The 27,691-nt window shown below is 33.8% G+C and overlaps 1 protein-coding gene across 2 annotated transcripts; it reads left to right on the forward strand.

Moving 5' to 3' along the window:
* Positions 1-128: 128 nt before the first annotated feature.
* Positions 129-27,691, forward strand: dbe (KRR1 small subunit processome component homolog dbe). Of its 2 annotated transcripts, none has more exons than XM_076478339.1 (11): positions 129-250; positions 1,482-1,657; positions 4,504-4,638; positions 12,502-12,627; positions 13,115-13,198; positions 15,956-16,012; positions 16,578-16,748; positions 17,536-17,613; positions 24,970-25,069; positions 25,318-25,367; positions 26,833-27,691. In XM_076478339.1, exons 1-11 carry the CDS (start codon positions 202-204, stop codon positions 26,917-26,919), a joined length of 1,113 nt encoding a protein of 370 aa, XP_076334454.1. In that variant the 5' UTR covers positions 129-201; the 3' UTR covers positions 26,920-27,691. The 2 variants fall into 2 exon arrangements, with proteins under 2 accessions (XP_076334454.1, XP_076334455.1); XM_076478340.1 differs by lacking the exon at positions 129-250 and adding an exon at positions 682-715.

Raw genomic sequence — 27,691 nt, forward strand, 5'->3', positions numbered from 1 at the left:
TAACGCCCCCACGGCTGAAAGGGCGAGCATGTTTGGTGCAACGAAGATTCGAAACCACAACCCTCAGATTACTAGTCGAATGCCTTAACCCACCTGGCCATGCCGGGCCCTGATTTCTTTAACATCGTGTTTTATTTAGATTGCTTAGAGATTTATAACATTAATTAAGTAGTTTTCTTGCTTGTGGTCTTATCTTCTAATATGCAGATGGCGATAAGTTCGATTTTAATAATGGCGTCGTCCATTAAAGGTATGTTTTTAAAAGTAATGTTTTTTTGTTATATACGGAGATGCATTTCAAGTTAAGTGATATGAATCAATTTTATCACTTGATATTTTTATATTAATATTTGATTTTATTCAACATTCTTGTAATTTGTATTTTTAACTGCTTGAATTTATTTAAGTTTAAAATTCACACATGTTAATGGAATAAGGTTTTAAGCAGTGTTATTTGTAAAGACTTGTGTGTAAATAAAGTAAAAATAAAAGTAAATTCGAAAGAACATAACAGACTGATACTAACAGTACCAATTGAATCAGATTAATTCTTTAATTTACTTTCACATTTGATCAATGAGACAGTTAAAGGAATAGTCAGTAAATTGCAGCACTAAACATACTAGCTACAGAAAATGCGAAGTTCATTGTAATGTAGGTGAGATTTTTCCAGTTTGAGAGACTGGCTTTTTGCATATGATTAGTCACGTGATAGGTTAGTGTGAAATTTTGTAAGTTTATTTATGAGTTAAGCCTATAACTTGTGTCAAGGTGCATGCAGCTTGTAGCAAATGTTAAGCAAGAAATAAATGCCTTTCATTAATACGTGAATTGAACTTGCCACTCCTTTTATCAAATAATCGAAAAGAGTCCACACAGTCATGAAACACATTATATTTAAAACAATATATGTAAATATCTGTGCTCATTACCACATTAATGTTTAGTTACACTGAAGCAGGTAGTTTATTTTCAGTGGAAATTAATGAAAAACTGTTATTTATAATGAAAATAATTTAGTTTTATTTCACTCAGAATAAAACACAAAACAAGTAGCTTGAATTGAGATCCACATGTAATTGAACTTATAAATGACCAGTTTTTAAATTAAAAATGAAAATTTATTTATAATATAGTGCATTTACATCTCCCCCCTTCCCCAGCACAAACCAAATGCTTGCCCAAATTCTTCTTGGTCTGTTTTTAATCTCATACAACCCATGTCTTAAATCTGCAAGAATTTATTACACAATGTTTTTCATTTAGGTTTTATATTTCTGGACAGTATCATAAATTGATTATCTCTCATTGTCAATTCACTGCCTATCATATTCATAATATTAGTGAAGTTTATAATGAAAAATATTTGTCTTTTTGCATTTTAGACTAAGTTTACAGTGGTGCAGAATAAATATTTTAAACTGGCCATTTAGTAGTAGTGAACTCACCCACAGATGCTAATAAATGTGTTTATCTAATAGAATCATCTGCCAATGGAAGTGAAGATGCTTGGAGTATGAAAATTTCTTCATTCACTAAAGAAGACAATCCACGTGGATTACTTTGTGAGAGTGCATTCGCAACACTTTTTCCCAAATATCGAGAGAAGTACCTTCGTGAATGTTGGCCTTTAGTGAAAAATGCTCTATCAGAACATGTAAGTTTGTTTAACATGAAGTATCATGTTTCTACTGGACCTGGGAAATTAATCATTTAACCCTTTTACAATGAGGTTGCACATTTCACCTCAGCTGGGGAAGAACATTTATGCAACAATACGTACATTAACTCTGGTATTATTTTGTTAAAGATAATGTGCACAAAAATCACATTATTATAATTATGTATTTCTAATAAAAATATGTTATTTATCTGTTTTAGTTATTTGCTCTTGTACTAATTTAGTTAATCTGTTATTTTATGTTTTTGTTCTGTATTTTGGAGAGTTACGAGGTATCTTCTTTTTCAATTTTTGGGGTTATGCACTTGTACTGAGAAAGTGGAATTATCGTTCACTTCAAAATCACAATTTTGAGGCCCACAAAGGGATGGCTCTGGTCCATCAGGAGTTGACCACTTTCATGCTATAATCAAACTAATGATTGTTTTAATAAGGTTTTCAGCGATCTTTTAATTTTGGACTTGGACAAGACTTTTATCTCTCCTGATTATGACTCTTAATCACATATCATTTCAGGGAACTTTCCCAAACCTTTTTTTTTTTTCTCTTTGATGGATTTGTTATTCAGCTATGTTATGCTCCACCAATGCCTTTCTCAAATGTTCCAATCCTACATCCTCCTTTTTCTGGTGAAGGATCTTCAAGGGTAGATGATATGTAATTCTACATTTTTTCTTTCCTGAGTTCATTTGATTCTTCTGTGAAATCTTCATCTCTCCTGTGAACTTTTCCTGGCACCTTTCTGGGATAATTTACCAGTTCATTTGCCTGGTGTTTTCTTCCCTTTCTCCCAATGATTGTCACATTTTTCATATTTTATTCCCATGAGATCAATCACCTCACCATATTCCTGGGTGTACATTTCCATCTTTCCACGGCAAACATCATCAGTACTGTAACACTTAATTTGTGGTGGTACATATTCCATTAAGTTTTTTTTGCAAGGGCCTTTTTCACATATTTGGGTCTCACTCTGTGATGAGTATTGCCTGACCAAGTATACTTAGTCTTAAATCCATATTGTACAGCCAGTGAATAGACTAAGAGATTATGACAATGAGAATCTTTTTACTGTGATCATGATGTACCATTCTAGATGATGCAGTCACCTTTCTCACTGTCAGCAGTTCTGGGGTTCTCCAGTTTTTCCAATGCATTATTTCTCTCCTTTTAGTGGAATTTGGGAGTCCTTATTTACCAGTTCCTAGCTGCTGGGATGGTAGACCATGGAAGAATGTCCTCCTGAATGTGCACAATACTACCTAGTTTGATATAGAATTCCAGATACTCTCAGGTGTTGTATGTAGCACTTTGTCCCTCTGACTAAGACATCCTCCTTTCTACCAATCTCTGGATGTAGGTTCCTGGAGATTTGGTGTTTGTTGGAGACAGTCCAGCCACATAAGTTTGAAAGTGACTAGATGATCAATTCCCAGTGCTGCCAGGTTGTGGACTGGAGTTGTTACTTGAACATTGCAGTCCCCTTTCCTACCACCTGCTGGATGTTGGTTTTTGGTATATCTGGGGTTGGATGAGACACATGACTTCTCCCTTGTGTAAGGCTGGGCACAATCTCCTGCCATAGACTGGTTAATAAATTTCCCAATGTTGTTAGGATTTTGACTGGAGATGAACACCCATTGGGCTCTTCTTCTTCTTCCCACTATCTGCCAGATGTCATTTTCCAATGGATCTGGTATTGGTTGTGTAGGAGGGTTACACATGTAGAGACAGGTTCTTGTACATAGCTATTATACCCTGCTGGTACCCATATTTGAGGTGAAAGATAGAGGACCCTCTTTCTGTCATGGACCTGATGTATAATTTCAGATGCCACTAGGTGTTGGTTGAAGTTGAACTCTCATTTATGGTTTATCATAGCCTAGCCACTCTACACTAGAGGGTCCTATTATTTCTGTACTTTTTTGGAGTGCCCTCCAAGTTACTGCTCTTTGTGTTTGGGAGACACATTGCTAAAGGGCAAAGAGTATTTCTTACTCAGAAGTTGTGCAGTTTCTTACTGTGTGTTGTTTTTAATTCCTTATCTCATGATCTTCCATTGAGTGCTTCTTAAAGAGAGATCATCTTCTCACATGTTCTTCACAATATCAATGTGGAATTCTAGTTTTTTTGTCAAAGGAGGTAGATATTTATCAGAAATACATTTTCAGTTAAATAAAGTAACTCTCTTACAAAAAATGAAATATGTATTTGGTTAATTAATACATAATGTAGGCCTATGGACAAAACTAATTATGTTTTGTTAATGTTTCATTTGGGAGTTTTTTAAGGTAATAGTGTACCGATCTGTTACAAAAAGTTGTTTGAAATTATCATAAAGGAATGTTTATTTTTATGAGTAAAATATATGGTATTGTATTGAAGTAGTGATATAGAAATTTGTATTTAAAAACCCACATTTCTACTAGCAAATTTTATAACCTCTCTTAGCCTTAAGCCTTTTCATCATTGTAACCTTATTTACAATTCTTCAATTAATTTATCTAAGTATGAGATTTTAGTTGGAAAGCAGGATTATGGAAATAATCCAGTCATTTGGGCTACATTGATCAAATTAACAGAAAGACCTTCACCATGACTTATTTAATTCTCATAATGTCTTGAATTTTCTGGATATCTGTTATCCTATAATAAAGATTAAAATGACTATGACTCTCCATATTCTAGATAAATTATTCTCATTATCATAATATAGTCTTGTTTTGTGTTGTACCTGCAAGTGAATAGGTTTATCAATTATTTTGAATGAGAATTTTTTTTATAGAATTAATATATGTATATATACTGTTTTTCAATCAAAGGGAATAAAAGCAGAATTGGATGTTGTAGAGGGAAGCATGACAGTAGCAACAACAAGAAAAACGTGGGACCCTTATATCATCATCAAAGCAAGGGATATGATCAAGCTACTTGCTAGAAGTGTACCATATGAACAGGTATATTAATGAGTCTTGAACATCATACAATGTTGAATGTGATAACAAAATTGTTAAAAATAAGATATTTAGCTCTATTGTCAACATCTTTTTTATCAGTATCAAGTATGGCTGTGTATTTATCAATATTTTATAGAAATAATGTTGTGTTTTCATATATGTGTTTAATCTCCCAAAGAAAAAGGGGGAACTATTGTGACTAAAGTTTATAAGCTCCACTTAAGAAAGCTGTTTAATGTTCCAAAGGGAGAGTAACTGTTGCCATAAGTATTGTTGATCTCCACTTAAGAAAGCTGTTTAATCAGTATTTGATTTTCCAAAGGGAGAGAAACTGTTACCACTAGTGTGTTATTAAGTCCCTAGTAGAAAAGGAAGCTGCTATCACTTTGATTCAATTTCCATTAAGGTGAAAAGCTGTTGTCTCTTATAACTGATTCACTGTTAAGAATGTAATATGGTGTTATTTCCTAATTGTTTGTCTTCTAGAAGGGAGAGAAAGCTATAATGAGTTTTGTTAATTATGCTGTGGAAGACTACTGTCACTATCTTTTCAGTCCATTAAGGACATGAAATATTATTTTATTTTTCACTAACTGTTGTATTTCATAGTTGATTCTAATAGTATGGAGTGGATTTACAATTATGTCATGTAGGAACTATCAATGTAACACCTCAAAAAAGTAAAGAAACAACATATATATACACACACACACACACACACACACACACAATAGGTATACTTGTCCTTTTTTTAAGATGAAATCCATCAGGTGATCTTTCTCTACAGGGATTTTTTGTAACAATATAATAAAACTTCTCCCAACTTTTCAGTTTGTGAAGTAACATTTTTCCATTGATGTATTGGCTAGGTGTAGTTGCAGTGTTGCACTTCTAGCATAAATCAGAAAATCAGGTGAAGCATGTGTCATCAACATTGTTGATCTCAGACATCAGCTTTTGATGTCATGCTGTATTAACTGTGCATGACTTGAGCTGTATTTATTCATGGGTAGCTGTGTCATCTCTCCATAAAATAAGGTGCTGTTGGAATTGGCAGATTAGGTATTCAAAGCTCATATAGTATGAGATGAGAATATTACTGTGGCTGCAGCTCAATAAATATGAATCTTTTAAAGAGTGCTGTTCATCACAATATTTTGTTTTAGATCTCAGAGTTATTAACTTGTCATTTCACACTACATTTCAGATTTAGTGACAGTTCATGGAAGAGGAGAGAAAATACCAGATGTTATATTCAGGGATACTGAACAAAAACTAGATTTGCATTTTGGAGACTTGAAGTTATGCAAAGACAATATACCATCTGTATTATATACATATATTTTTATTCTGTACTCTTCACACTCTGACTTGTTAGAGCCTGAGTCAGGTGATGTCAGCAGTTCACAGGATTATCTTTAATTCAAGTACATTTACAACACATTTGATATTGTATACAACAGATGTAGACTTTTCACTGAAAGTTTGTTACATTTCATATAGATACACTAACTAAATTTGGAATTATAGCCATCATTTGGTCTTTGGTATGGGTTTGATCCATTGTACTAACATCCTGCACATTTGGTTAATTCTTTTTTTAATAATCTAATTTTGTGAAATTCAGTAAGTGTTGGGGAAATGAATAACTGATTTTTCCTTGAATGCAAATGAGCTTGACTTGACAGTATGTTATACAAGTTCTTGTTTTTTATGTGTTGTTATCTATTATTTAACAAAGGTACTTGAGATGTAAAAAAAATTAGAAACTTCATATCTTAGCCTAACCAAACTTCAGTCAAATAAACTTATTAAAATTTTAAAAGTTCATGCATAGTGTGAAACACGACACAGCTCTTGCTGCTTATGTTAGGTCTGCTAAAAACAACTGTTGGGCTCCTGCTGTGACATGAATATTGCATAAGTGTGTACAAAGTTCAGTAGTAAAACAATAAAATTAAGATAAAACAAATGCAAAATCTTAATTAGTTTTAAACTTTCTGATCAAGTAGTGCTGATCATCTTATTTCTAATTTTGAACTTTTCATATCACCATATACTGATAACTTCTTTACAGTTAGTGTTAGGGTAGGAAAAATAAGGTAGAGCATAAATACTACAGAAAAATTTCTGATATTCATTAGGAAGTTCTAAAAATGTATATAAATTATGTAAAATCACCTTTCCTTGAAGTTTCACTCAGACTAGTGGGGTAAAACACAGATCTCTTGCAGAAATGTTTAAAAAATCTGTTTCTATAAGAACAATGGACATTTAATGCTTACAAATAGTTTGTGAGACTTTGTGAAGATATGCTTCATAAATTCAGATTTCTTGTAATATAGCCTTGTGGCAAAGAGTTAATATCAAATATTTGAAGGAGGAGCTTTTACTTTTTAAGGACATTCAGGACTAGATATTGTATTGTGGTGTATGTCATTGTTTTGTATCTTTTTGTTATTAGCTTTTTTTTTTCAAATCTAAAATTATAATAACCTGTAATAACAGATTGGCATACACATGACAATACCCTTGACTACAAATAAGATTATCCCTAACAATCATTCATTAAAATATAATTTAAACATGAATGTAATTTGTCACAGAAGAAACATACAGGTAGATCACCAGATTAAAATATAAACATTTTCTTTGCCCTCATGGCCTCCAATTCTGTCTTAGCAACACTAAAACTGAGCAATGGATGTAGAAAAGGGTTAATATATGCAACAATATGAAATTGTTCTCAGTAACAAATTGAAAGTAAATCTTTGTTTTGTTGGCATGGTGATGCATCAAGGTGTATGTTTAATGACCAGTTAGGTAAAATTCTGATATAATACAATGCCTCCTCTTACAGTCATAGTGATTTTCACTCAGTGTTGCTCTCTATATGCAAAAACGTTTTACGTACCACAAGTCTTGCATTCCAACATACCCCATGATCATCATGGTTCAAATGAGTCTCACAACTAAATCATCATGCAAAAATTCTCCACCAATAGGAGTGCAACACACTCCTGATGCATGACTCCCTCTATATTTGATTTGTTGAGCTATCACTCTTAGTTAGGCTGTGCTTTAGTCAAGATGTTTTTCAGTTTTGCTATCTTTACATTTTTTTCTTCATTATTTCATACAATGTAGGAATATCATTTATTTTCTTTACTTCAGATTATTTTATAGTTTTAAATGGTAACTTATCTTTGTTATTGCTTTATAATTATTCATCTTTACATGATAAATTCTGAAGTTCATGTTATCATTTTAGAGGTTCTGCAACCTACTTCCAACACAATTACATGGGCTTCACCTCAAGGAAGCTCATTGGGAAATTGATCATTATACGAGTTGACCTTCTTGAAATATTGTTAAGCTACCTCCTGAACCTACCAAAGTTGTTAGTGAAGACAAATATATATAGTTTTTTTCCTTCATCTAATCATGCCATTATCTTTCCTAGCCTCTCCTGCTTAATTCTGTCTTTTCAGGCATGATTTCTCAAGTGTGTTCCATTTTATCCATATCACAGATTTCTTATCTATCTTCTTCCTTATTACATGACACTTTCTCACAGTATCTTGTGTTCTCTTTTCCTCATGACATCAGGGTTCATGCTGAGCATTTTGTGTCTCAGTTGTGAGAGAGTACTAACATGCTATGACTACCCAGGACCTCAGGTTATTTTGCCATGGCTTACCATCAGGCAGATTGCTTTTTTCTTAGCATGTTCCATTTATCTTTTCTGTGGGCATCATCAGTTTGATATATTTATCATCAATGTTTCACACACACACACACACACACTGTACCATTTCGCATATACTCTCTTTTATGTAGATAATTTTTTCCTTCCCAAAACTTTGGTGGCTTATGAAGGAATGCTTCCTACTTGCTGATTTTGCTTTCTTCTATCTCAAAACCTTTATTTCTGGCTGAATTTGAATAGATTTCTGTATCCTATACATGATCTTCATTGTTACATTGCCTGCCCAGCTTCTTTCTGCAGTTTTCATCCCTGCCTTTTCATTCCTTGGCAACATTTCTCTGTTTGTGATCTTTCTTCTTTCACCTTTACCAGTTGGATTCAGATTTTGATTTGATTGGCTTAATCATTGTTGTCTCCTTCTTCCTGCAATATCTTCCAGATGTCTTTGCATAAGACCGAGCACCTTACCTTTTTTCTCTCACCTCATCTCCATTATCTGTTTGAGGAAATTTGTCAGTTTGGTATGTGGACTACACCTCACATTTATCTCACACTATCTTTATCAGATGGCTGTTTCTTCCTCATTGAGGAAGTGTCTTCCACTTGTTTCCATCCTTTAAACTTTGGTGAGACTGTAACTGGGTAAGTTATTTTTTTATATACATTTCAACTTCTTTCAGTATGTTCCTTATTTTTCTTTAAGGATCTCCAGGCAAGTGCTGGCTTTTCAAATATGCTTAATACTTTCCAAATCCACTTTGTATGGCTGCAGAGTATCTTGAATTGAATAAATTAGAATAGTTTTCTTTTTAAAATATGATTTTTATGGTTGCCTATTGTCCCATCTTTTATTTTGGCATTTCTTGGGACTCTTCAATGTTTTTTTTATTGTTCTTCTAGTGGAGTATTGATGTTCTTGACACTTTCCAGTTCCTAGCTTCTGGTTTAGTGGACCATGGAGGTATTCTCTTAAATGTGATTATGCAATAATAAACAAAAACTACAAAATACATTCACTAGAACATAGGGTGGTGGTGTTCTGCTGGTTCAGATAGGGTGTGTTACTCCAGGCATGCTCTCTATCTCTGTATGGTGACCTTTGAAGGTTGATGTTACACCCAGCTTTTGTACAGTTCTGTTTGAAGGGTGTGATTCCATGTAATCTGTTTAAGCAGTTCTTCTCTTTGTGGTGGTACTCAGGTGTTTGCAATGAGTTCCAATTCTGTATGGTTCTATTCAAGGGGATGTTGTTGCACATGTCTACTAATAAATACGCTCCATCTCCATGTGGTGGGTCATGGAGGTTGATGTTGCACACAGCTTTTGTGTAGTTCTATCCAGAGAACGAGGTTGCTTATATTTTACAAATGCAATTCACTTCTGTGTGGTGGGATCTGGAGGCTGATGTGATACTTCAGCTTTTGTACTGTGCTATCCAGGGCATGGTGTTATTTTGGAGTTGATCTGTCACATTGCAGTTCATCCCTTCAGTTGGGATCCATCATTCTGTCAGCACTTGGATGTCAGTTCCAGGTGACTGATTTTGGATTTAGAGGAGGACCAATCAACACATTTCCTCAAATGTTTTTCTTGTCTTTCCTCTTCCTTCTTCAATTTGGCTCATGATCAGCAACTCCATGTCTTGAGTTCCAGAGGTTGATGTTTCACTAACATCTGGAGGGTGAAGTGGTTATATGTTTTTTATCAAAGGCTCTTCAATTCTGTTCTGTGGGTGCTGTTGGACTCTGACTTCTGTGCATTATGTTGAATGGAATGATAGTTCGTCTTGTGTTGCACTCTACCTCAATAAGTTTTACAGCCTAGGATAATGTTGCAAAGTGTGGGGTGTCGGTCTGATTAAGTTTGAGTTTGATGGGCACATTTATTACTGTCATCATTCAGATGTTGGGTTTCAAAAGGTATGATTAAATGTGGATTTGCACATCTTCCCATTTCCTTGATTGGTTTACACTTTATATATTTTCATTCTACTAAACTTGAGGTGAAAATGGTATGGAACTTCCTTCTACCTTGGATCAGAGGTTATATTTCTGATACCAGTTGGTTTTGGACTGCAATTGATTTACCAATTATGGTTTGTCACATGCTAGCCATTCTACATCTTGATGCAAATCCATTTTAGTTTTCTGACAGTTTATTCTCTCTAGATGTTTCATCTATAGTCTTTTTTTGACAGGATTGAATATAATGTAGTTCATATTCCGATCTAACCATTTTTCTGTCACTTATGGTTGTGCTCCTTGTTTTACTACCCACATATGCAAAATCTCTTTCCACACTGTGTGCAGAGTATCCCTTGTGCAGGTGCAGTCTGCCATGCATGGTCTTCTACTACAGGATCACAGTTTTTGGATGTTCTTCAGGTGCTTTCAAAGGATGCTTATTTCTGTCTCTTACACTGGTTCCTCCAATGATTCAATATGGGATTCTGCTTATATATGTGAGATGAGGTAATGTACTGTATGGGAAGTATAATTTTTCCTAAACTGAAAATGTATTTCCCTTCTTTCACGCTTCCTACTGTAAACTGCTGCTGCTTTTTCTGCTTTAGTTCAAAGTAATAGTTTGGGAAAATTGAATAGAGGGAATTGTGCATCAGGATGTTGCATAGCACTCCTATTGGGGGAGAGCTGTCACACAATGATTTACTGCAAGATGCAGTTGAACCATGATGATCATGGGTTTTGTGGGAGTTGCAAGGCTTGTGGCATGCAAGAAAGGTTTTTGCATATAGAGGGTAGCATTGAATGAGAATAGATATATATGTGTGAGAGCAGGTAAGTACCTATTAGATGTACATTTTCAGCATAGGAAACCTATAATGTCGACTTGATATCCAATTGGCAAGTTGAAATAATATCTATAATAAATATTATGATTTTATTTCCATGCTAGAGGAATCCTTAGTTATGACCAAAGTGTACTGCATGAGAGAAAGATGCAAACCTTTATCATTTGTCATTAAACTAAAGAATTTGTTACTGCCACGTTCAGTAATGTTTGATCATCCAGAATTTATTTTTAACAGCATGTTTCAATTGTCTCCATATATATTGTGTTTATCTGTACATTTTGTTGTTACCTCTTCAAGCTTTTTAAAGAGAACAAACATTTTGTGGTTTCTCCTTTATATGTATTGTTTCTCCCAAACATTGTATGGTTACGTTTTATCTATAAGGGAACATTAAATCTAATTCAGCCTTTCTTTTTTCTGTTTTTGAAGAGAACACAACATGTTAATCCATGCATATTGTATCACTAGAAAAGGAACAAACATTAAGATTTTTATTTTTGTATTTACTCAAAAAAGTTTAATCCTGCCTTCTAACAAATTCTAACAATACTAATGTCAGCAAGACCATCTGTAAAGAATTGGATAATGCAATGGGAAAATGGTGTCAATGTAGTTTTCTTAGTATGGTTAACTTCTGATATCAGTCTCATCTTATGTAATCCATATAATTTTGACATTTTTACTGTATTTTTTAGTTGTATATAACTGAATAAATTTTTAAAATTGGATAGTTTTTAACTAGATTTTATTTGTTGGTTGGATTGTGGGATGGACATCTAAACCTTTATAGCTTAAAGATTATGCCAAAAGCAGTATTTGAAAATTTTGTTACTAATATAGTCATAAGAAATACGTGACAGTTTGAAATTAAGTCTCTTAATAAAAAGTAGATTGATTTTGTTAAAGTTACGTAGTACTCATTTTTGTTATTATATAGTCTTAACATCTATCATAAAAAATGCATGTAGTACTTTTATTAAGCTTTAAATTGTGCATAATATATGTATGTAGTACTTTTGTTAAACTTTAATATCTGCATAACATAGGTGTGTAGTACTTTCATTAAACTTCAGAACCTGTGTAAGGTATATAATATAATTCTTACATTAAACTTTTTAAAAAATCTATATAAAGCAGATATATATAGTACTTTCATTAAACTTTGTGCATAATGTATACATGTTGTCATTTCATTAAAATTAAACAATTTTATTTTTCTTTGTGTTTGGAGATGTGCCGACATAAAAAGTATAGTTTTTATTGATCTAAAGCATATTAAATGTATGTAGTCTTAAACAGAAATAAAATATAGAAAACAAACTAACTCAGCAGTTTTTAGGCAATAAAAGTGTTGAGTGATGACATGGGATGTGACATCATTAAGATAGGCAGTTTGGTTCGTAATAGAGAAAGATTTGTGAAAAGACGGCAACGGCTTATTGGTCCAAATGGTTCCACACTGAAGGTGAGCATAAACCTTTTTGTGTTTATTTAATAGTTTAAACTATTTTTTATTGAAGAGTTTGATATAATGTAGGAACTTGTTAGTGGTTTATGTTTTTTTCTTCCCGATATCTAACATTATGAGGGAAAGCACATTTGAATTAAAAAATAATTGTGAAATCTTGTGTGTTTTAATCAGAATTTTTCAATATTGAAAGTCAGTTTTTTGTTTTGATTTATTTTCAAGCATATTATTTATCTCAGAAACAGAAAAAAACTGTTGCAGCAGATGGTGCCTTTTTTTGTTCTTAAAAATATTTCTATTTTAGAGACAGCATGTTTACTCATAAATTTTGTAATAGATAAATTAAAGTTAGAACTAGTTACCATAACAATTTGTAACTAAAAATAGAAGTAGAAATTATTTTCCATATATGAATAATTGCAACCCACTTAAATTGCTGACATAATATGCCCAATCTTTTTTATTATCCGTTTTTAAATTACAGGCTATTGAGTTGCTCACGAACTGCTATGTTTGTGTCCAAGGAAACACTGTTGCTGCTCTTGGTCCTTATAAGGGATTACAACATGTAAGTAATAGTTCTGTTTATTGGCCTAAGACTAACTTACATCTTCATTTGTTCCCCACTGGGACAGCTGTAATGGATTTACGGTGCTAAAATAAGGGGTTTGATTCCTCTCAGTAAACATAGCAAATAGCTTGATGTGACTTTGCTGTAAGAAAACACACACCCCTTAGTTTTATTTTGTATATCTAATTCTGTCATACTGTATCCTACAATTTTGATAAATATATATTAGCTTAATTATTATAGATAGCATCTTAAGTTATGTTTTATTAACTTATCAGAAAAATGTTTATACAGAACAACTGAAAATCAGAATGCAAAATTATCAATAGTTATGAATCATGTTCTTGATATACTTTTTTACTAGTCACAAAGCATGCGTCTGAAACAAGACTTGAAGAATTAATTTATATGTTTTGTTTTTTAGAAAAAAGTGAATGGAACAAGCATGTATAAAAGTTTTGGATATTTTTATTATCACTCATTTGTTGTTTGTTTTGAAGCAGATGTGGATATTATATAAAGATATTAACAAATGCGTTAGTCCACTGTGCACAGAAAAAGTTATTTAGGTAATGCTTTAGACAAATGACTTTCATAAGGACTTTGTTAGCTGTGTAGTTTTTCTCTGTTTATTTTACTGCAGCTATAACTATTCGTTTGTATTTTCAGAAGTTTTCGTGCTGTAGCTGACTTTGTTTGTCAGATGTAGATATCAAATTGCTGTACAGATGTGATTTAGGTTTAATTTCAGTGCATGTTTGTTGTTGCTTCATCAGTAAAGGATATTTTTATCATTGTGTTGATATAACTTTTTATTTTAGCTGTTTTACTACAATGAGTATAGAAAATTCCAGAACAGTACTAACTTTGCTTATCTATAGCTGTCTCGATCTTCATTTACCTTCGAGGCATTGGCAAATCTTATGAACAGTACACCAGTCTTTTATACCCCTATATTTTTTGCATCATTGCAGCAACGTGTGTTGATCATGTGACCACTCTCACAAATCCCATTGCACCTACTAAACTAGGACACATAGCTCCCTTTACCATTACAGCACAATCCTCACTTTCTAGATTAGCATTACAGTGTTCAGATGTGTATTTTCAGTTGTTTTTCAAGTACATTTTACTACTTTTTATGTATTTTCTTGCTAATTTTCACTTTTAGTTGGAATTACTTGTTCATTTAGTCATTCCTTTACTTTTCTTTTTTTTTCACAAAACCATGTGGATTTATGAATTCCAGTTTTCATGTGGCGGATTAAGAAGTTCCCCCCAATATGGACAAAAACTTGTGTCATTAGTTCCCAGTATGGTGAGTTGCTGATGTCAGACATGGAGATTCATGCATTAATTTCGTGGTAATTGGATGCTTTCCCTGAGTTTTCTGCTTGTTCTCCCTTTTTGCAGAACTGCACTTTTAAGGAAGTTTTTCAGTCCAGGGAAGGACCATTTTTACCTTGTTTTTCCTGCTTCAGTGTATTCGCTCGATGATGAGAGGATTGTCATTATTATGTTTCTTATTATATACACATTATGGCACAATGTGTATTATGCAAAGTGGTTCTGCTGGATGCTTTCTGCCCAAATGGACCACACTTGACATAATTCGGTATAAACCAAGGGTCTTCTCCTGGATGTTTTTGCATGTGTGGATCTCACTTGACTATCAGGTTCTAAAATTAAGGCCATTCCTATGGATATTTTTGCCAAGTTTATTTTATTTGAAACTAAAAATGTATTTCTGATAGGTACTTACCTCTCTCACCAACATCCCATCCTTCCTCCCCACTGATTTACTAGTGATTTTGAGTTAGTATATGTCAATTTGCAAAAGTGAGGATTGTGCTGCAATGGTGGAGAGTTACCTGCACTAGTATAGAAGATGCAAAGGGATTGGTGGAGAGTGGTCACATGATCAGTACGTACATATGCAGTGATGCAAAAAATATATGTATATAAAAGATTGTTGCCCTGTTCATAAGATTTAGCAATACCTGGAGGGAAAATAAATATCAAGATAGCTATGGGTAAGAGGACATAAGTACCTGTTGTAAGTACATTTTCAGTGGTAGAAAGTATTAACTTCAAAAAGTAGATTTGTTTTATGCATCCAGTTTGTAACTATTTCAATTAGATAAAGAATTATGAATTACGAGAAAAAGCTGACATTGTTGTCTATTTTCATGGAAGTTTGCTTTATGATGGAAATATAAAAGCTTTACATAAACTTAAAAATGTACATTCAGATGGTGTTTTAATAATGGTGTCTCAGGTTTAACAGTTAAACTGGTAAAATAATTTCTACAGACACAGTTAAACTGGTAAAATAATCTTTAGCTACACAGTTAAAATGATAAAATAATCCTTTGGTATACAGTTAAGCTTGTAAAATAATATTTGTAGACACAAAGGAAGTGTTAAAATAATCTCTAGTCTTCATTGCTTGGAAATTATGTTGTCTTGTATCTGTTTGTAACAAAACATTTCCAACTTTAAAATGTCTGATTACTATGAAATTTCTAGGGGTTCTTGGATATGCCAAAAAAACAAACTAAAATCCCTTACTTTATTAATTTTCTCATTTCCAAATCTTTTACAATCATTTCAATTTTCCCCTTTGCTGCTACTGCTGAAGACAAACATGTGTTTCTGTTAAACAGATGAAATCTACCTAATCCACATTGAACTTAAACATTAAAGTGGAAGCATTGAGTTTTAGATATGATAGTTATATTTCTTCTTTATTAGGTCCGAAAAATTGTTGAAGAAACAATGAAAAACATCCACCCAATCTACAACATTAAGGTACCGTACTTGTGCGAGTTTTTACAGTTTTATAGGGAGTCTTTTGTTTTATCTCTCTTTTTCAGTGTTAGTTGTCAGAAAATTTTCATTTGAGCACATTTTGTGAGGTTTATAAATTAGAAGGAACTAATATTTTGCCTTTTCTAAACAAGAGTCGTATTCTATGTATTGTTTTTGTTACTTATGAAAGTTTCAGTACATCTGTTGTTTTTTTTTAGCAGTATAATTTTAATTTTAAAACCAGATAGTCTAAAATGTTGCTGTATTACAACAGAACTAGAGAGTTATGAAGGTTATTTATATATAAACAGTTTTAATGTAATATATGCAGATGTTGAACTGGTAAAATAATCTTTAGATGCAGTTAAACTGGTAAGATGAGTTGGTTGTGAACACAAGGTGCAAATAGCCTGTAATAAGTAATTAGTTATAGTAAAAATGTTACTTTTCTTGATATCATCCAGTATGATGTTGGGTTCCATGAATCTTTAGTTAGTTTGATGTCACCATTGTTGTTTAAGTAGAGAATATAATACCTGTCATAGCACATTTTTTTATTTTGTAGGCTCTAATGATTAAAAGAGAGTTGGCAAAAGACCCAAAGTTAAAAAATGAAAATTGGGAACGATTTCTTCCCAAATTCAAAAGTAAAAATATCAGTAAAAGGAAACAACCAAAGAAAAAGAGAAGCAAGGGTGAATATACTCCTTTCCCTCCTCCTCAGCCTGAAAGCAAGGTATAAAAAACAAACAATAAAAATATTTAGATCATAATTTTATTCTTCATTTTCTCTTTGTTTCTTAAAATTCATGTTTAAAATCCTTCAGGATTATTGAAGTAGGCAAGTAGCTGTAAGAATCTGTTTTTAAAAAAAGGTTTAAATTGTGGTCTTTTAATGTCATTTAAACTTGAGGGTATTGACATAAAAGTAAACTTGCAATATGAAGTACTACATTAAGCTTGTGTGTTAATAAAATCCTACATATTAATGTGATACATCAGCCTTTACGTTTATTTTTTACTTAATGGCCTTATTGTATTGCAGTTTTGGATCACTGTGATACAATATAAATAGATAAATATTAAATATCATTTCATTTGAATGTAGTCAAATAACTTGCTGTAGGTTAATGTATACTAGAGATAAACATTGTATGATGAATTCGTTTGTATTTTATAAATCTGATGGGCATGGTCTAGTGTTTAGAAAAGTAGGCTCTGCCCTAGTGGGTTATGGGTGTACTATATTATGAAATTGTCAGTACAATCTCACTATTCGTTCAGGCTAGAATAGCTCAAAACTTGATGATGGATTCTGTGGGCTGGCTGTCTTTCCTGTATTCTGTCAATTCAAAATTAAGGATGACTATGTAGAAATTACCTTGATTGAGTTTTTCATGAAAATTCTAAAACAAAACAAAAATATATTTGTGTATTTTTTATCAGTTGAGGAGCAATTTAATTACATTGTTGACTTATTTTTAGTTTCCATGAGAAGTTTTAGTTATGTATAAACTTTTCAGGTTGATAAGGAATTAGCTACTGGTGAATATTTTCTGAAAGAAAAAGAAAGAAAAGCTAAAAAACTTAAAGAAAAACAAGTAAGTAGTTTAATTTACAGTATAAGTGTTACCAGTTGTTTTTTCTGTAAATGTAAAGCATGTATTTCTTCTTCATTTAAAATGTAAATATTTTATCATGTTAAATTTTAAGATTTGTAATCAAAATTAACTTTTCCATTGTAACACCCTTCACTGCTAAATATTTACTGAAACCTATTCTTTTTTTTAAAACCATGAGTTATTATTTGTATCTTGCAGAAGAGAGAACAGAAAAAAATGCATTTAAAAATGAAAAATTATGAGTTATGAAATCATAAGGAAATCAGTAAATTGACCCTAGTTATTTTTAAGCAAAACTTAAATTCAAACACACTGATATTTGTATAGTTTCCACCATTCAGTTGAATTTAGACTTTGATCCAGATCAAGATTTCTTAAAATATCCTCCTCCTTGGCTGATCAATTTGAAGTTTGTTTATATGGAAGAATGATAATTATATTGGTTAAGTTTGATATGACAACAATTACAGGGAAAATAAGTCAAGAAAAATGTATACAGCTTGGTTTTAGTAACTATTTATATACTATATAGCTTGAAATGTTTTGTAATCAAAAGCAAAAATAAAGAAATTCTTGAGAATCATAAATTGTTCTTTTTCTTGTTCAAGAAAGTAAAAGTTCAAATTTAAAAAAAAAATTCTATTTATTTTTATCACTACAAATTTCTATTATTAGTTTGCATAACTTGTTGCTTTTTGTTTTCAAGATCTTATTGAGGATGCTGTTTCTTTAGATTTCCCCTGTGTGTATTCCTGTACGTGGTGAGGGGACCTCCCAGGGAAAGTTCTGTTCTTTCAGTTTGCCTTCTCTGGGATCTAAACATCTACCCATGTCTTTGCCGTGTGTGGCGATCCGTGAAGGGGAAGAGAAGATCCTGGTAGTTGAGGGGTCCAACCCTAACACACCACTTTGGCCTTGAATTCCTGTAGATCAGTGGCCTTCTAGGATCACTTGTGCTAGGGTCAACCAAGTACCAGTGTTGGATGTTCTCAACAGGTGTTGTGGACATTGTATCTGATGCTGGTGTTTGGGTATAGTGCTCAAGAAACCCTGGTGTTGCTGCAGTATCCATGTTTGGCATTGTAGTGCATCCCCTTGTAGGGCTCAATGGTTGGTAGAGTCAGTGGGCAACAAAAATTATTTTTTTATTATGCATCCTTGAAATAAAAACTTAAATAAAATAGTGAAAAAACAATCCATAGATAAACGACCATATCTTGAAGATTCTGAGTAGCAATCTTCAACATCTGTAACACCTGTACCTCATTTTCTCATATTACATTCTCTTTCAGACAAACCTTTAGAGCAAATGTTTCCCTTTTTTATTCAGAAGGGACTTGCTGGCTCTCCAAAGCAGTCAAAAAGCTTCACTTTGGTGACATATTGGTGGAAACATCCATATCTCAACACAGTGAACTCCTCTTGCATTTAAAGGCAATTGGGGATATACCTATTGAGGTTATACCTCATGCTACTTTGAATTCATCACGAGGAGTTATTGTTGAGAGGGGTTTGAAGAACATCCCAGAGTCAGAGATTCTCACTGGTTGCTCCATCCAAGGAGTTTCTGCAGTGAGGTGTATCTCCACTTGCAAAGATGCCAACCAGTATCCTCGTTCTGACATTTACATCACCACGTCCACCTGCCACCACCAAGGCAGGTTATCTTAATTGCAGGGTATGTTTATACATTCTAAACCCTTTTAGATATTTCCAGTGTCAGTGGTACGGTCACTTGAAGACATCATGTTGTGGTTTTTTGATGTGCTTGTTACGGTGGCAAGGACCACAATGCCTATGAGTATGAAATGGACCCTCATTGAGCCAATTGAAATGGCTCTTACCCATTCTACTTTCGTTCTTGTTCTAAATGGTTTGAAGAAAAAGAGGTGCACTGTTTGAAGAAGATTGGAAACGTTATTTACCCTAAGGCTTGAAAGTTGCTGTCCACCACTTCATCTTGGACATATGCTCCTGCACTTTGTTCCACTACTACAGTGGGATTGTAGACAGATCTCTCTGTGCCTCAAAAAGAATTGTTTTCAAAACAAATGAAGAGTCTTTTAACCTCCATGGTTAAAAAAGTTGATGAATCAACTTCAACACCCATCTCTGTCCCTTACATACATTCCAACAAATCCACTTTCTTTGGTTCCTGGTACAGGCATCTCCTCGGATACATCTTCTTCTCCCACTTCAAGATGCAAAATGATCATTTGTTCACGTCCTTATTCACTGGAATCCTCTTCCAACAGCAAAGACCTGCCCAATTGATCCAGGGGCAAGATCCATGGGGGTCAACAGACCTTCAAATAAAGAAAAAAGATGTGGTCATAAATAGAAGGGCCCTCCATCCAGTTCAACTACACATAGATAAAAATAGCCACCTTGATACAATGTAGCTGTTGAGGTTTGCATTCTAACCTGGGTGACATCAAAGCACTGATTGTTTCCTGCCATCCTGTATTCTTTCCTTACAGGAAACCTTTCTGAAACCTGCTGTTACAGTCACCTTTCAGCAGTTTTCTTTGTATAGAAATGACAGGCTGTGTTATGAATGAGTGCATGTAGGGGTGGAACTGTTGGTTGATCAGCATGTGCTAAGCCTGTCTTTGCCACTCGACACACCCTTGGAGGCCGTAGCCATCTGTGTTTCCTTGGATTGTACCATCACTGTTTATTCTCTCTCCCTGTCACCTAAAGAGACCTATGATGCTGTCATTGAACAGTTGCTGTCTCCCTTTTTAATTCTGGGAGACTTTAATAAACATCATCCCCTCTGGGAAAGTGCTGATATTGATAGGAGGGGTCACTCTGTAGAGCACGTATGCTCTCTGATCACAACTTTTTTTTTTTCATGCACCTAGTCGGTCCTTTACTACTGTTGATCTCTCAATTTGCTCCCCTTCTCTATTCTCCCACTTTTCATGGAGGGTTGACAATAACCCATGAGGAAGTGATCATTTTCCCATAATTTTGAGAGAGACTGATGTGATTGATGCCACCCAACCTGCATGCTCCGGTGGAAGCTAGATCAAGCCAAATGGCCCTTTTTCACTGCTCTCACAGAACTTGAAATAGACGACTGTGTGGCAGCAGTGACTGACTGTATTCCTAAAACCTCAATACGTTTTCCACGATATCCTTGCCTATGGTGGAATCCTGTCTGCCACTTGGCATGGAAGGCCAAAAAATGGGCCTGGGATACTTTTCATAGGTATCCTACACTCTCAAACCACATCACTTTCCAGCAGGCCCGTGCACATGCTCAGTGGATGAGACGTCAAATCCAGAAGGAATTTTGGATTAAGTCCACAACCAGCATATTTTCTATCACTAATTCCAAAGTCATGTGGGACAAGATTGGAAAGGTCAGTGGGTAATATAATTCTTTACCCCTCTTGGTCATGTTCTTTGATGACCAGGAAGTAGCTGATAACCGGAGCATCGCCAATACTCTAGGTAAAAGCTTTTGCCAGGTACCTAGCACTTCTGCTTCATCCTCCACCTTCTTAGCCATCAAGACTCAGGCAGAGCTATCACCTCTTTCCTTTCGAGCTGATTGTCTCTATGACTATAATCACCCATTTACACTGGTGGATCTCAAACTGGCCCTTCATTGGTCTGGCAGTACACTGGTTGGACCTGATGATGTACACTGTGAGATACTGCTCCATCTATCTCCTACTTCTCTTGCTATTCTTCTGATTGTTGTTAACTGGATCTAGCAGGAGAATGTTCTTCCTGATGCCTGGTACCAGGCTATTGTCCTACCTTCCTCTAAGCCTGGGAAGGATCCCAAGATTCCTTCAAAATGCCATCCAATTGCTTTGAGCTGTCTCTGTAAGACCTTAGAGAGGATGGTTAATGCTTGTTTTATTTGATTCAAGGAATCAAACAACCTCCTCTAGCCCATCTAGTGTGTGGGTTCAAATGATAGGGCTCCACCATGGACCACCTGATTTGACTTGAAACATCAATGAGAGAAGCCTTTCTCAAACAACATCTTGTATCAATATTCTTTGACATTGAGAAGGCTTATGATACAAGGTGGAGGTATGGCGTGTTGCGAGACCTCGTTTTATGTAGGTTACATGGTCATTTGCCCATTTTTGTTAAACAATTTTTAATGGACAGGCAATTCCAAGTTCATGTGGGTTCAACACTTTCCCATTCTTTTCTACAGGAACAACCTCAGGGCTGTGTTTTGAGAGTCACACTTTTCAGTATAAAAATTAATCCCATCACTGAACAACTTTCTCTTACTATTGCAAAAGGGTTCTATGTCAACAACTTTCACATCTCATGTCCTTCGTTGAACATGAGGTATATTGAGCGACAGCTACAGACTGCTCTCAATCGTTTACTGAAGTGGACCATAGCAAACGGTTTTAACTTTCTCTATAACTGTTTGCATGCACTTTTGCTGCCAATGGGGTATTCACCTTGATCCTGAACTCTGTATCAGTGAAGTTGTGCTGCCTGTGGACCCTGAGACAAAGTTATTGGTGATTATCTTTGACTGTAAGCTGACCTTTATACCACACATTAAGCAGCTATGGGTCAAAGGTACAAGAGCACTGAACATCCTCTGTGTCCTCTCTTCCACCACTTCAGAAGCAGATCAATATTTTATGCTAAAGATATATTGTGCTCTTATTCAATCAAAACTAGACTGTGGGTCACTGGCACTTTCTGCACTTTCTCAGTTTATACACAGAGTCTCATGAACCTCCTCTACACCTATGCTCTTTGCAACTGTCTTTACTGTATGCTTTAAACTTTTATCCTTACCACCTGGGGTTGTGGTTTCCTTCCTCGGTGTACCATGCTTTTTCAGGACAAGCTATCTGCCACTGTTCCTTTTGCCCTTTATTTTCAGGTGTAGTTGGATGAATTGGGTCTGTCCTTGAATAACATTGTTGTATCCACTGGTATCCCACCATTGCTCATTACAATCCTCAAATGTGACCTAACTTTAAGTCATCTGAGAAAAGCAGACACTCCCAATTGGAAATACTGTCTGTTATTTGCTGAACTTCTTTCAAACCATCCTTCCATTCCTGTTTAAACAGATGGTTTGATATGGTGTGACTGTGCCAGGTCTGCCATGGTTTGTTTTGGTTTGGTGGTTGCATGCATAATCCCCTCTACAGCTTCTATGTTCATTGCTGAACTGTGTGCCATTTCTCTTGCCCTGGATCACATAGAAGCTAAGCAGTACTCAAACTGCACTATTCATACTGACTCACTTACTCCTCTTCTGGCCCTGAAATAGTTCTCGCCCTGTTGTTGCCAATATTCAAAATCAACTGACCCATTTCTTTTGAACATCTACCTCTGTCTGGTTTTTCTGGATACCAGGTCACGTTGGTGTTCGCGGGAATGGGCTTGTTGAAACCACAGCTAAATCTGTCTGCATTATCACTGCTATGCCTGTTCCATACATGGACTATGGTCCTATATTCAAGGCTTAGCTTCGTACCAATTGGCAGTTGACTTGGAGTGAACAACATGAAAACAAGCTTTTCCAAATAAAACCTTCTATTGGACGTTGGTTGTCTTGCTTCTGCAAGGATCGAAAAGAGGAAGTTGTCCCAACTAGACTATGCATTGGTCACAATTTTTTAACTCATCATTTTCTTTTATCTGGGACTAATGCACCAGTTTGTTGTCTGTGTGACACTCAGGTCACAATAAACTGTCTTGTCGTCATTATGACATTCAATGATGGCACCATTTTAAACATGTTTTGTCCCAAGACAATGTTATTGGTGATGGTGACACTCTCCACCTTAAAAATGTTTTTAGTTTTTTAAAGGCCATTAATCTTCTAAATGCTATTTAAGTTTTTTAATTTATAAATTATACCTTTTATTAATGTGATTTCCTTTTACGAATTAAAGTACATCTAGTTTGATTTGAAATTAGAAAATTGACATGACATCAAACAACTCAAAACTAGGACTGGAAAGGCCATCTTCAGGTATCTAATGCTGATGTTTGAACTACATGTTAGCCATCCTTGTGAATTATAATAATTAAAATTTTGCTACAGTCTTTTAAAATGTATATTACTTTACTTTCTGAAAGTGGCCATAACATCAAATAATTTGAAACCAGGACTGAAAAGCCCAACTTCAGGTGACTAAATCTGATTTTTGAACTTACCCGTTAGTCACTGTGGCAAGTTATGATAATTACAATTATTCTACAGAAAGTCCTTTACAATTTTTATTACTGTAGTTTTTTTCTTACTGCTGTAGACTAGATATAAAAATTGAATTTAATGCTATTTATGGTTTTAATTAAAAAATTAAACTTTGCTTTGTTTTACCCTAATTTCTTTTTACAAAGTTTAATAATTTTACTTTAATTTTATTGGATGTTTGGTGCAGATAGGTTAGTTGCTTTGCACCATAAAACACCAAACCAACCAACCAACCAATCTTTAAATTTACTGGTTAAAAAAAAACCTGGATTTATCTTTGGTCAGTTCATGAAATAGTCTTCAGGTTTTGTGATTTTTCATGGCAATTGCTCAAATTGATGAAATAAATAAATACACTATTAAATAAAAGTAACTTTTCTTCTTGCTGTAAAGCCTGCATTTACTGTAATGGTAGTAGTAAAAGAGCAAAGATGTATCTGTTATAATATTTATAGAACAATATCCACACCAGACAGCGAGTGATAAAATTATAAGTACAAAGCATGTTTTGTTGGTCAGTATACCGAGCTTTCAATGAGAAGGTCCAAAACTACTGACACTATTTCATTTAGTGCAACTTAGCTGTCAGCATACCAAGCTGTAAATTGGAAGGTCCAAGACTTGAGGCACTATTTCATTAATGCAGCTTAGCTGTCAGTATTCCAAGCTGTAAGTGGGAAGGTCCAAGACTACAGTGTATGTCACTTTGTTTTCAGCTGTGGTCTCATTATAAAATTGACAATCAAATCTATCAAGTTTAAGGAGCTAAACAAAATCCTTGTGTGGTGTGTCTGCTAGCTAGCTGCCCTTTCTCTGGTCAGTATTTCAATATTAAGGATCACTATGCCAGTATCCCAGTAACATATCTTATAAAGATTATAGTTGACTACAGTTATTACAGATAGATGTTTCTATTATGAATTTTAAGAGCATCTGAATAAAAAAAAGCCTTTTTATGACATTTGAAAACATTTTCATGATTTCAGTTATAATGTGCTTGTTCATAGCAAGGGAGGCTAATAAATGAGTAAAGCATTAATTGTATGTAAACCTCTAAATTACATATACATTTAAAAGCTTAAGTGTTATAAATATTTGTACTTAGCACCTGAATCTTCTTGTAGGAGCAAAGAAGTAATGCTGAGATAAAGAGACAAGAAAAAAGAAGTCAGTCATTCATTCCTCCAGATGAACCTGTCCACAAGAAGAAACAGCTTCAGAATGGTATGTAAATTTTAAGCTTAAAGTAACAATTTTTAAATCTTTAAAAGCATAACTTGCAAATTTTTTTACTTAAACTTCCAATGTTTGCCAACATTTAGTTAATTTTAGATTTTTTTAAAGTTGTAGCTGTATGTTTATTTACTATATTATTTTTTACAACCTAACATTTTTTGGCTCAATTAAAGGATAAACTAATAAACTGAATGAAATATTTTTGTAATATTTATTTGTTTGTTTTTTTCTTATAGACCCAGATGTAGATATTCATAAACTGAAAAAGAAGTTGAAGTCCTCTCAGGTAAATAAACTGTGTGAGAATTACAGTTGAAAACATCTATCATGTAGCATAGCCACAAAACACTAAAGCAAAACCATCCAGAGATTTGTACTTGTCACATCTTTTTCAGTCATTATAAATCTATTATGTTTCAAAAACTGACAAGAATATAAATCATAATAGTTAGTGTAAATGTACTGTTTTTCTAATTAAGTAACATCAACTTTGATAACTTGAAAATTTAACACTAGACAAAATTTATTTTCCAGAATATCATTTCATTTTTAAACAGATCCTGATATGAAGTATAAAAAATATCAGAGGTAACCTACTATAACCCAGCTAGCCCTAACAGTTATAACGAAAATGTAGAACAACTTACATTATTGTGTACAGCTGTTTGAAACGCCATCTAGGGCACGTTTCCTACAACCCCCCTTTTATTAACGAATATGGTTTCGTGCCTTCCTCCCTTTTTTTTAATAAGTGAAAGAGTAAGTTATAAGATATGATACCAGGACACACGTTAAAATATTATATATGTTGTAGTAATTTTTTCTTACTTTCATTAATACATTGGCTCCCAAGCCTATTTTACCAACACTTTCCAAGGTCCCACTGGTCATTTTACAATTACGGTTTTTAGGAAAAGTGCATATGTAGTCGTGTTCCAGCCAACAGAGCACAATAGTCTTCCAGTAAGACCCACATGACCTGCTGGTGGGTTGTGTGGGAGCTAACATGTTAATAAAGGATATATTAAAGTGCTTAATTTTGCATTATTGCACTATTAACTCTATCCTAATTGCTCATGCTCCTCCAAGACATCATTTATCCTCTCCTGAGAGTGAGTGCCCCACAGTTTGGGAAACACTGATCTATAGTAGTAAAATTATGTGTATATTCTTGTCATTAATACTGCATCTTTTATGATTATTTAACTTAGAATTAACTCTTTCTGTGTAACTGTACAATCTCTTTTATACCATGATACATGAAACTAACTTCTGTTTTCATGTGAATCAAGTTTTTGTTTGTTTTTGATGTTAGTAAAGTAGTTTCAGCTTCTGAAAAATCAGCTTGAAGGTTAGAATAATATGACATTCATTATAGTTTTTAGCTGTCTATTATTAAAATAAAGTATTTAATGACCAGAAAAATTAGAATAAGCTATGGAGTATTATAACTATGTTAGATAATTTATTTGTATAAATATACAATTTTTTCTTCTTTATTTTAATTTTTTCTTGAGAGAAACAATTTACAGTTATTGTATATTTTGATCTTTGTTTCTAAAGAGTAAGACATATCTTAAAGTCATCGGGGAAATTGAATATTTGTTTGCAAATAGTAACACATGTTCTAAAATTATTAGGTAAATTTGTTATTACAATAAAAAAAATTTCATAACTTTTTAGTAGAATGTATTGTTTAATTTTTATTTTCATGTCATTAAATCCTGATTTTTTTTTGTCATATTCTATAGAAACAAGGCTTTAGACAAACAGTGAATACCTCTATGCCTGGTACTGAGGAAACTAAAAGGGACAAGAAAAAGAAAAAAGAGAAATAATTCCAATTAGATACTGCAAGTTTTACAGTTCATAGTATTTTGGAAAACTGGCTTGTAACTAAATTTTTATTATCGTGATCATATTTGTAATTGTATTTATCTTGTAAAAAAAAAATCACTTCAAAAATAAATTTTTGAATTACTTACGAACCTAAGGCTATAATAAAATCTTTTTCAACAATATTAATAGATTATAGTTCATTAAATGGGAAAAATAGAGTTATTTATAATTTGGTCATGTAATTTTGATAGTATTTGGTACTGTGTTCTCAGTAATAGGGTCTAGAAAAGAATATGCTATCTGACAATGAAAATGTTGTACAATTAGTATCATTCTTTGGTTGGTGAGCTAACTATCTGAGTGTAACCATTTATGCATTAGGCCCTGAAGTTTTGAACATCCTTTTTTGTTGTTTCCTTGTTTGTTGGTAAACCTAAAGCTACACATTGGGCAGGCTGTGCTTATGTCCACCCACAATTTATAGCAATGCGAGTCCACTGTTTTAACCACTGAGCCACAGAAGGGGTAAGAACATCTTAGAAGAACATTAGTTTTATTATGGTGTTGATGTGAAGCCGGAGCTGTAATTTGAGCAGGGTAGCAAAATGGTTTGCCATTGCACTCATGAGGGGACAGAATTGCAGTTGTCTGCCCTTGGTGCTAGACTGCCTAATTAGAAGGTTGTGTGAAGACTTATTTGTCTGTTATTCATGAGAAGATTAAGTGTATAATTTTTTGAGTTTTTATTAAATTAGCATTTTTCAGTTCAAA

Source organism: Tachypleus tridentatus, chromosome 13 (assembly GCF_004210375.1).
Source record: "Tachypleus tridentatus isolate NWPU-2018 chromosome 13, ASM421037v1, whole genome shotgun sequence".
NCBI classification, from domain to species: Eukaryota; Metazoa; Arthropoda; class Merostomata; order Xiphosura; family Limulidae; genus Tachypleus; species Tachypleus tridentatus.

Bases quoted from the DNA above. Each gene is read 5' to 3' on its own strand.
- dbe (XM_076478339.1), top strand. From the start codon at position 202: ATGCAGATGGCGATAAGTTCGATTTTAATAATGGCGTCGTCCATTAAA. The intron at 4,639-12,501 runs GTATATTAATGA...AGCAGTTTTTAG, and splicing joins GAAGTGTACCATATGAACAG to GCAATAAAAGTGTTGAGTGA. The intron at 17,614-24,969 runs GTAAGTAGTTTA...ATCTTCTTGTAG, and splicing joins AAAAACTTAAAGAAAAACAA to GAGCAAAGAAGTAATGCTGA.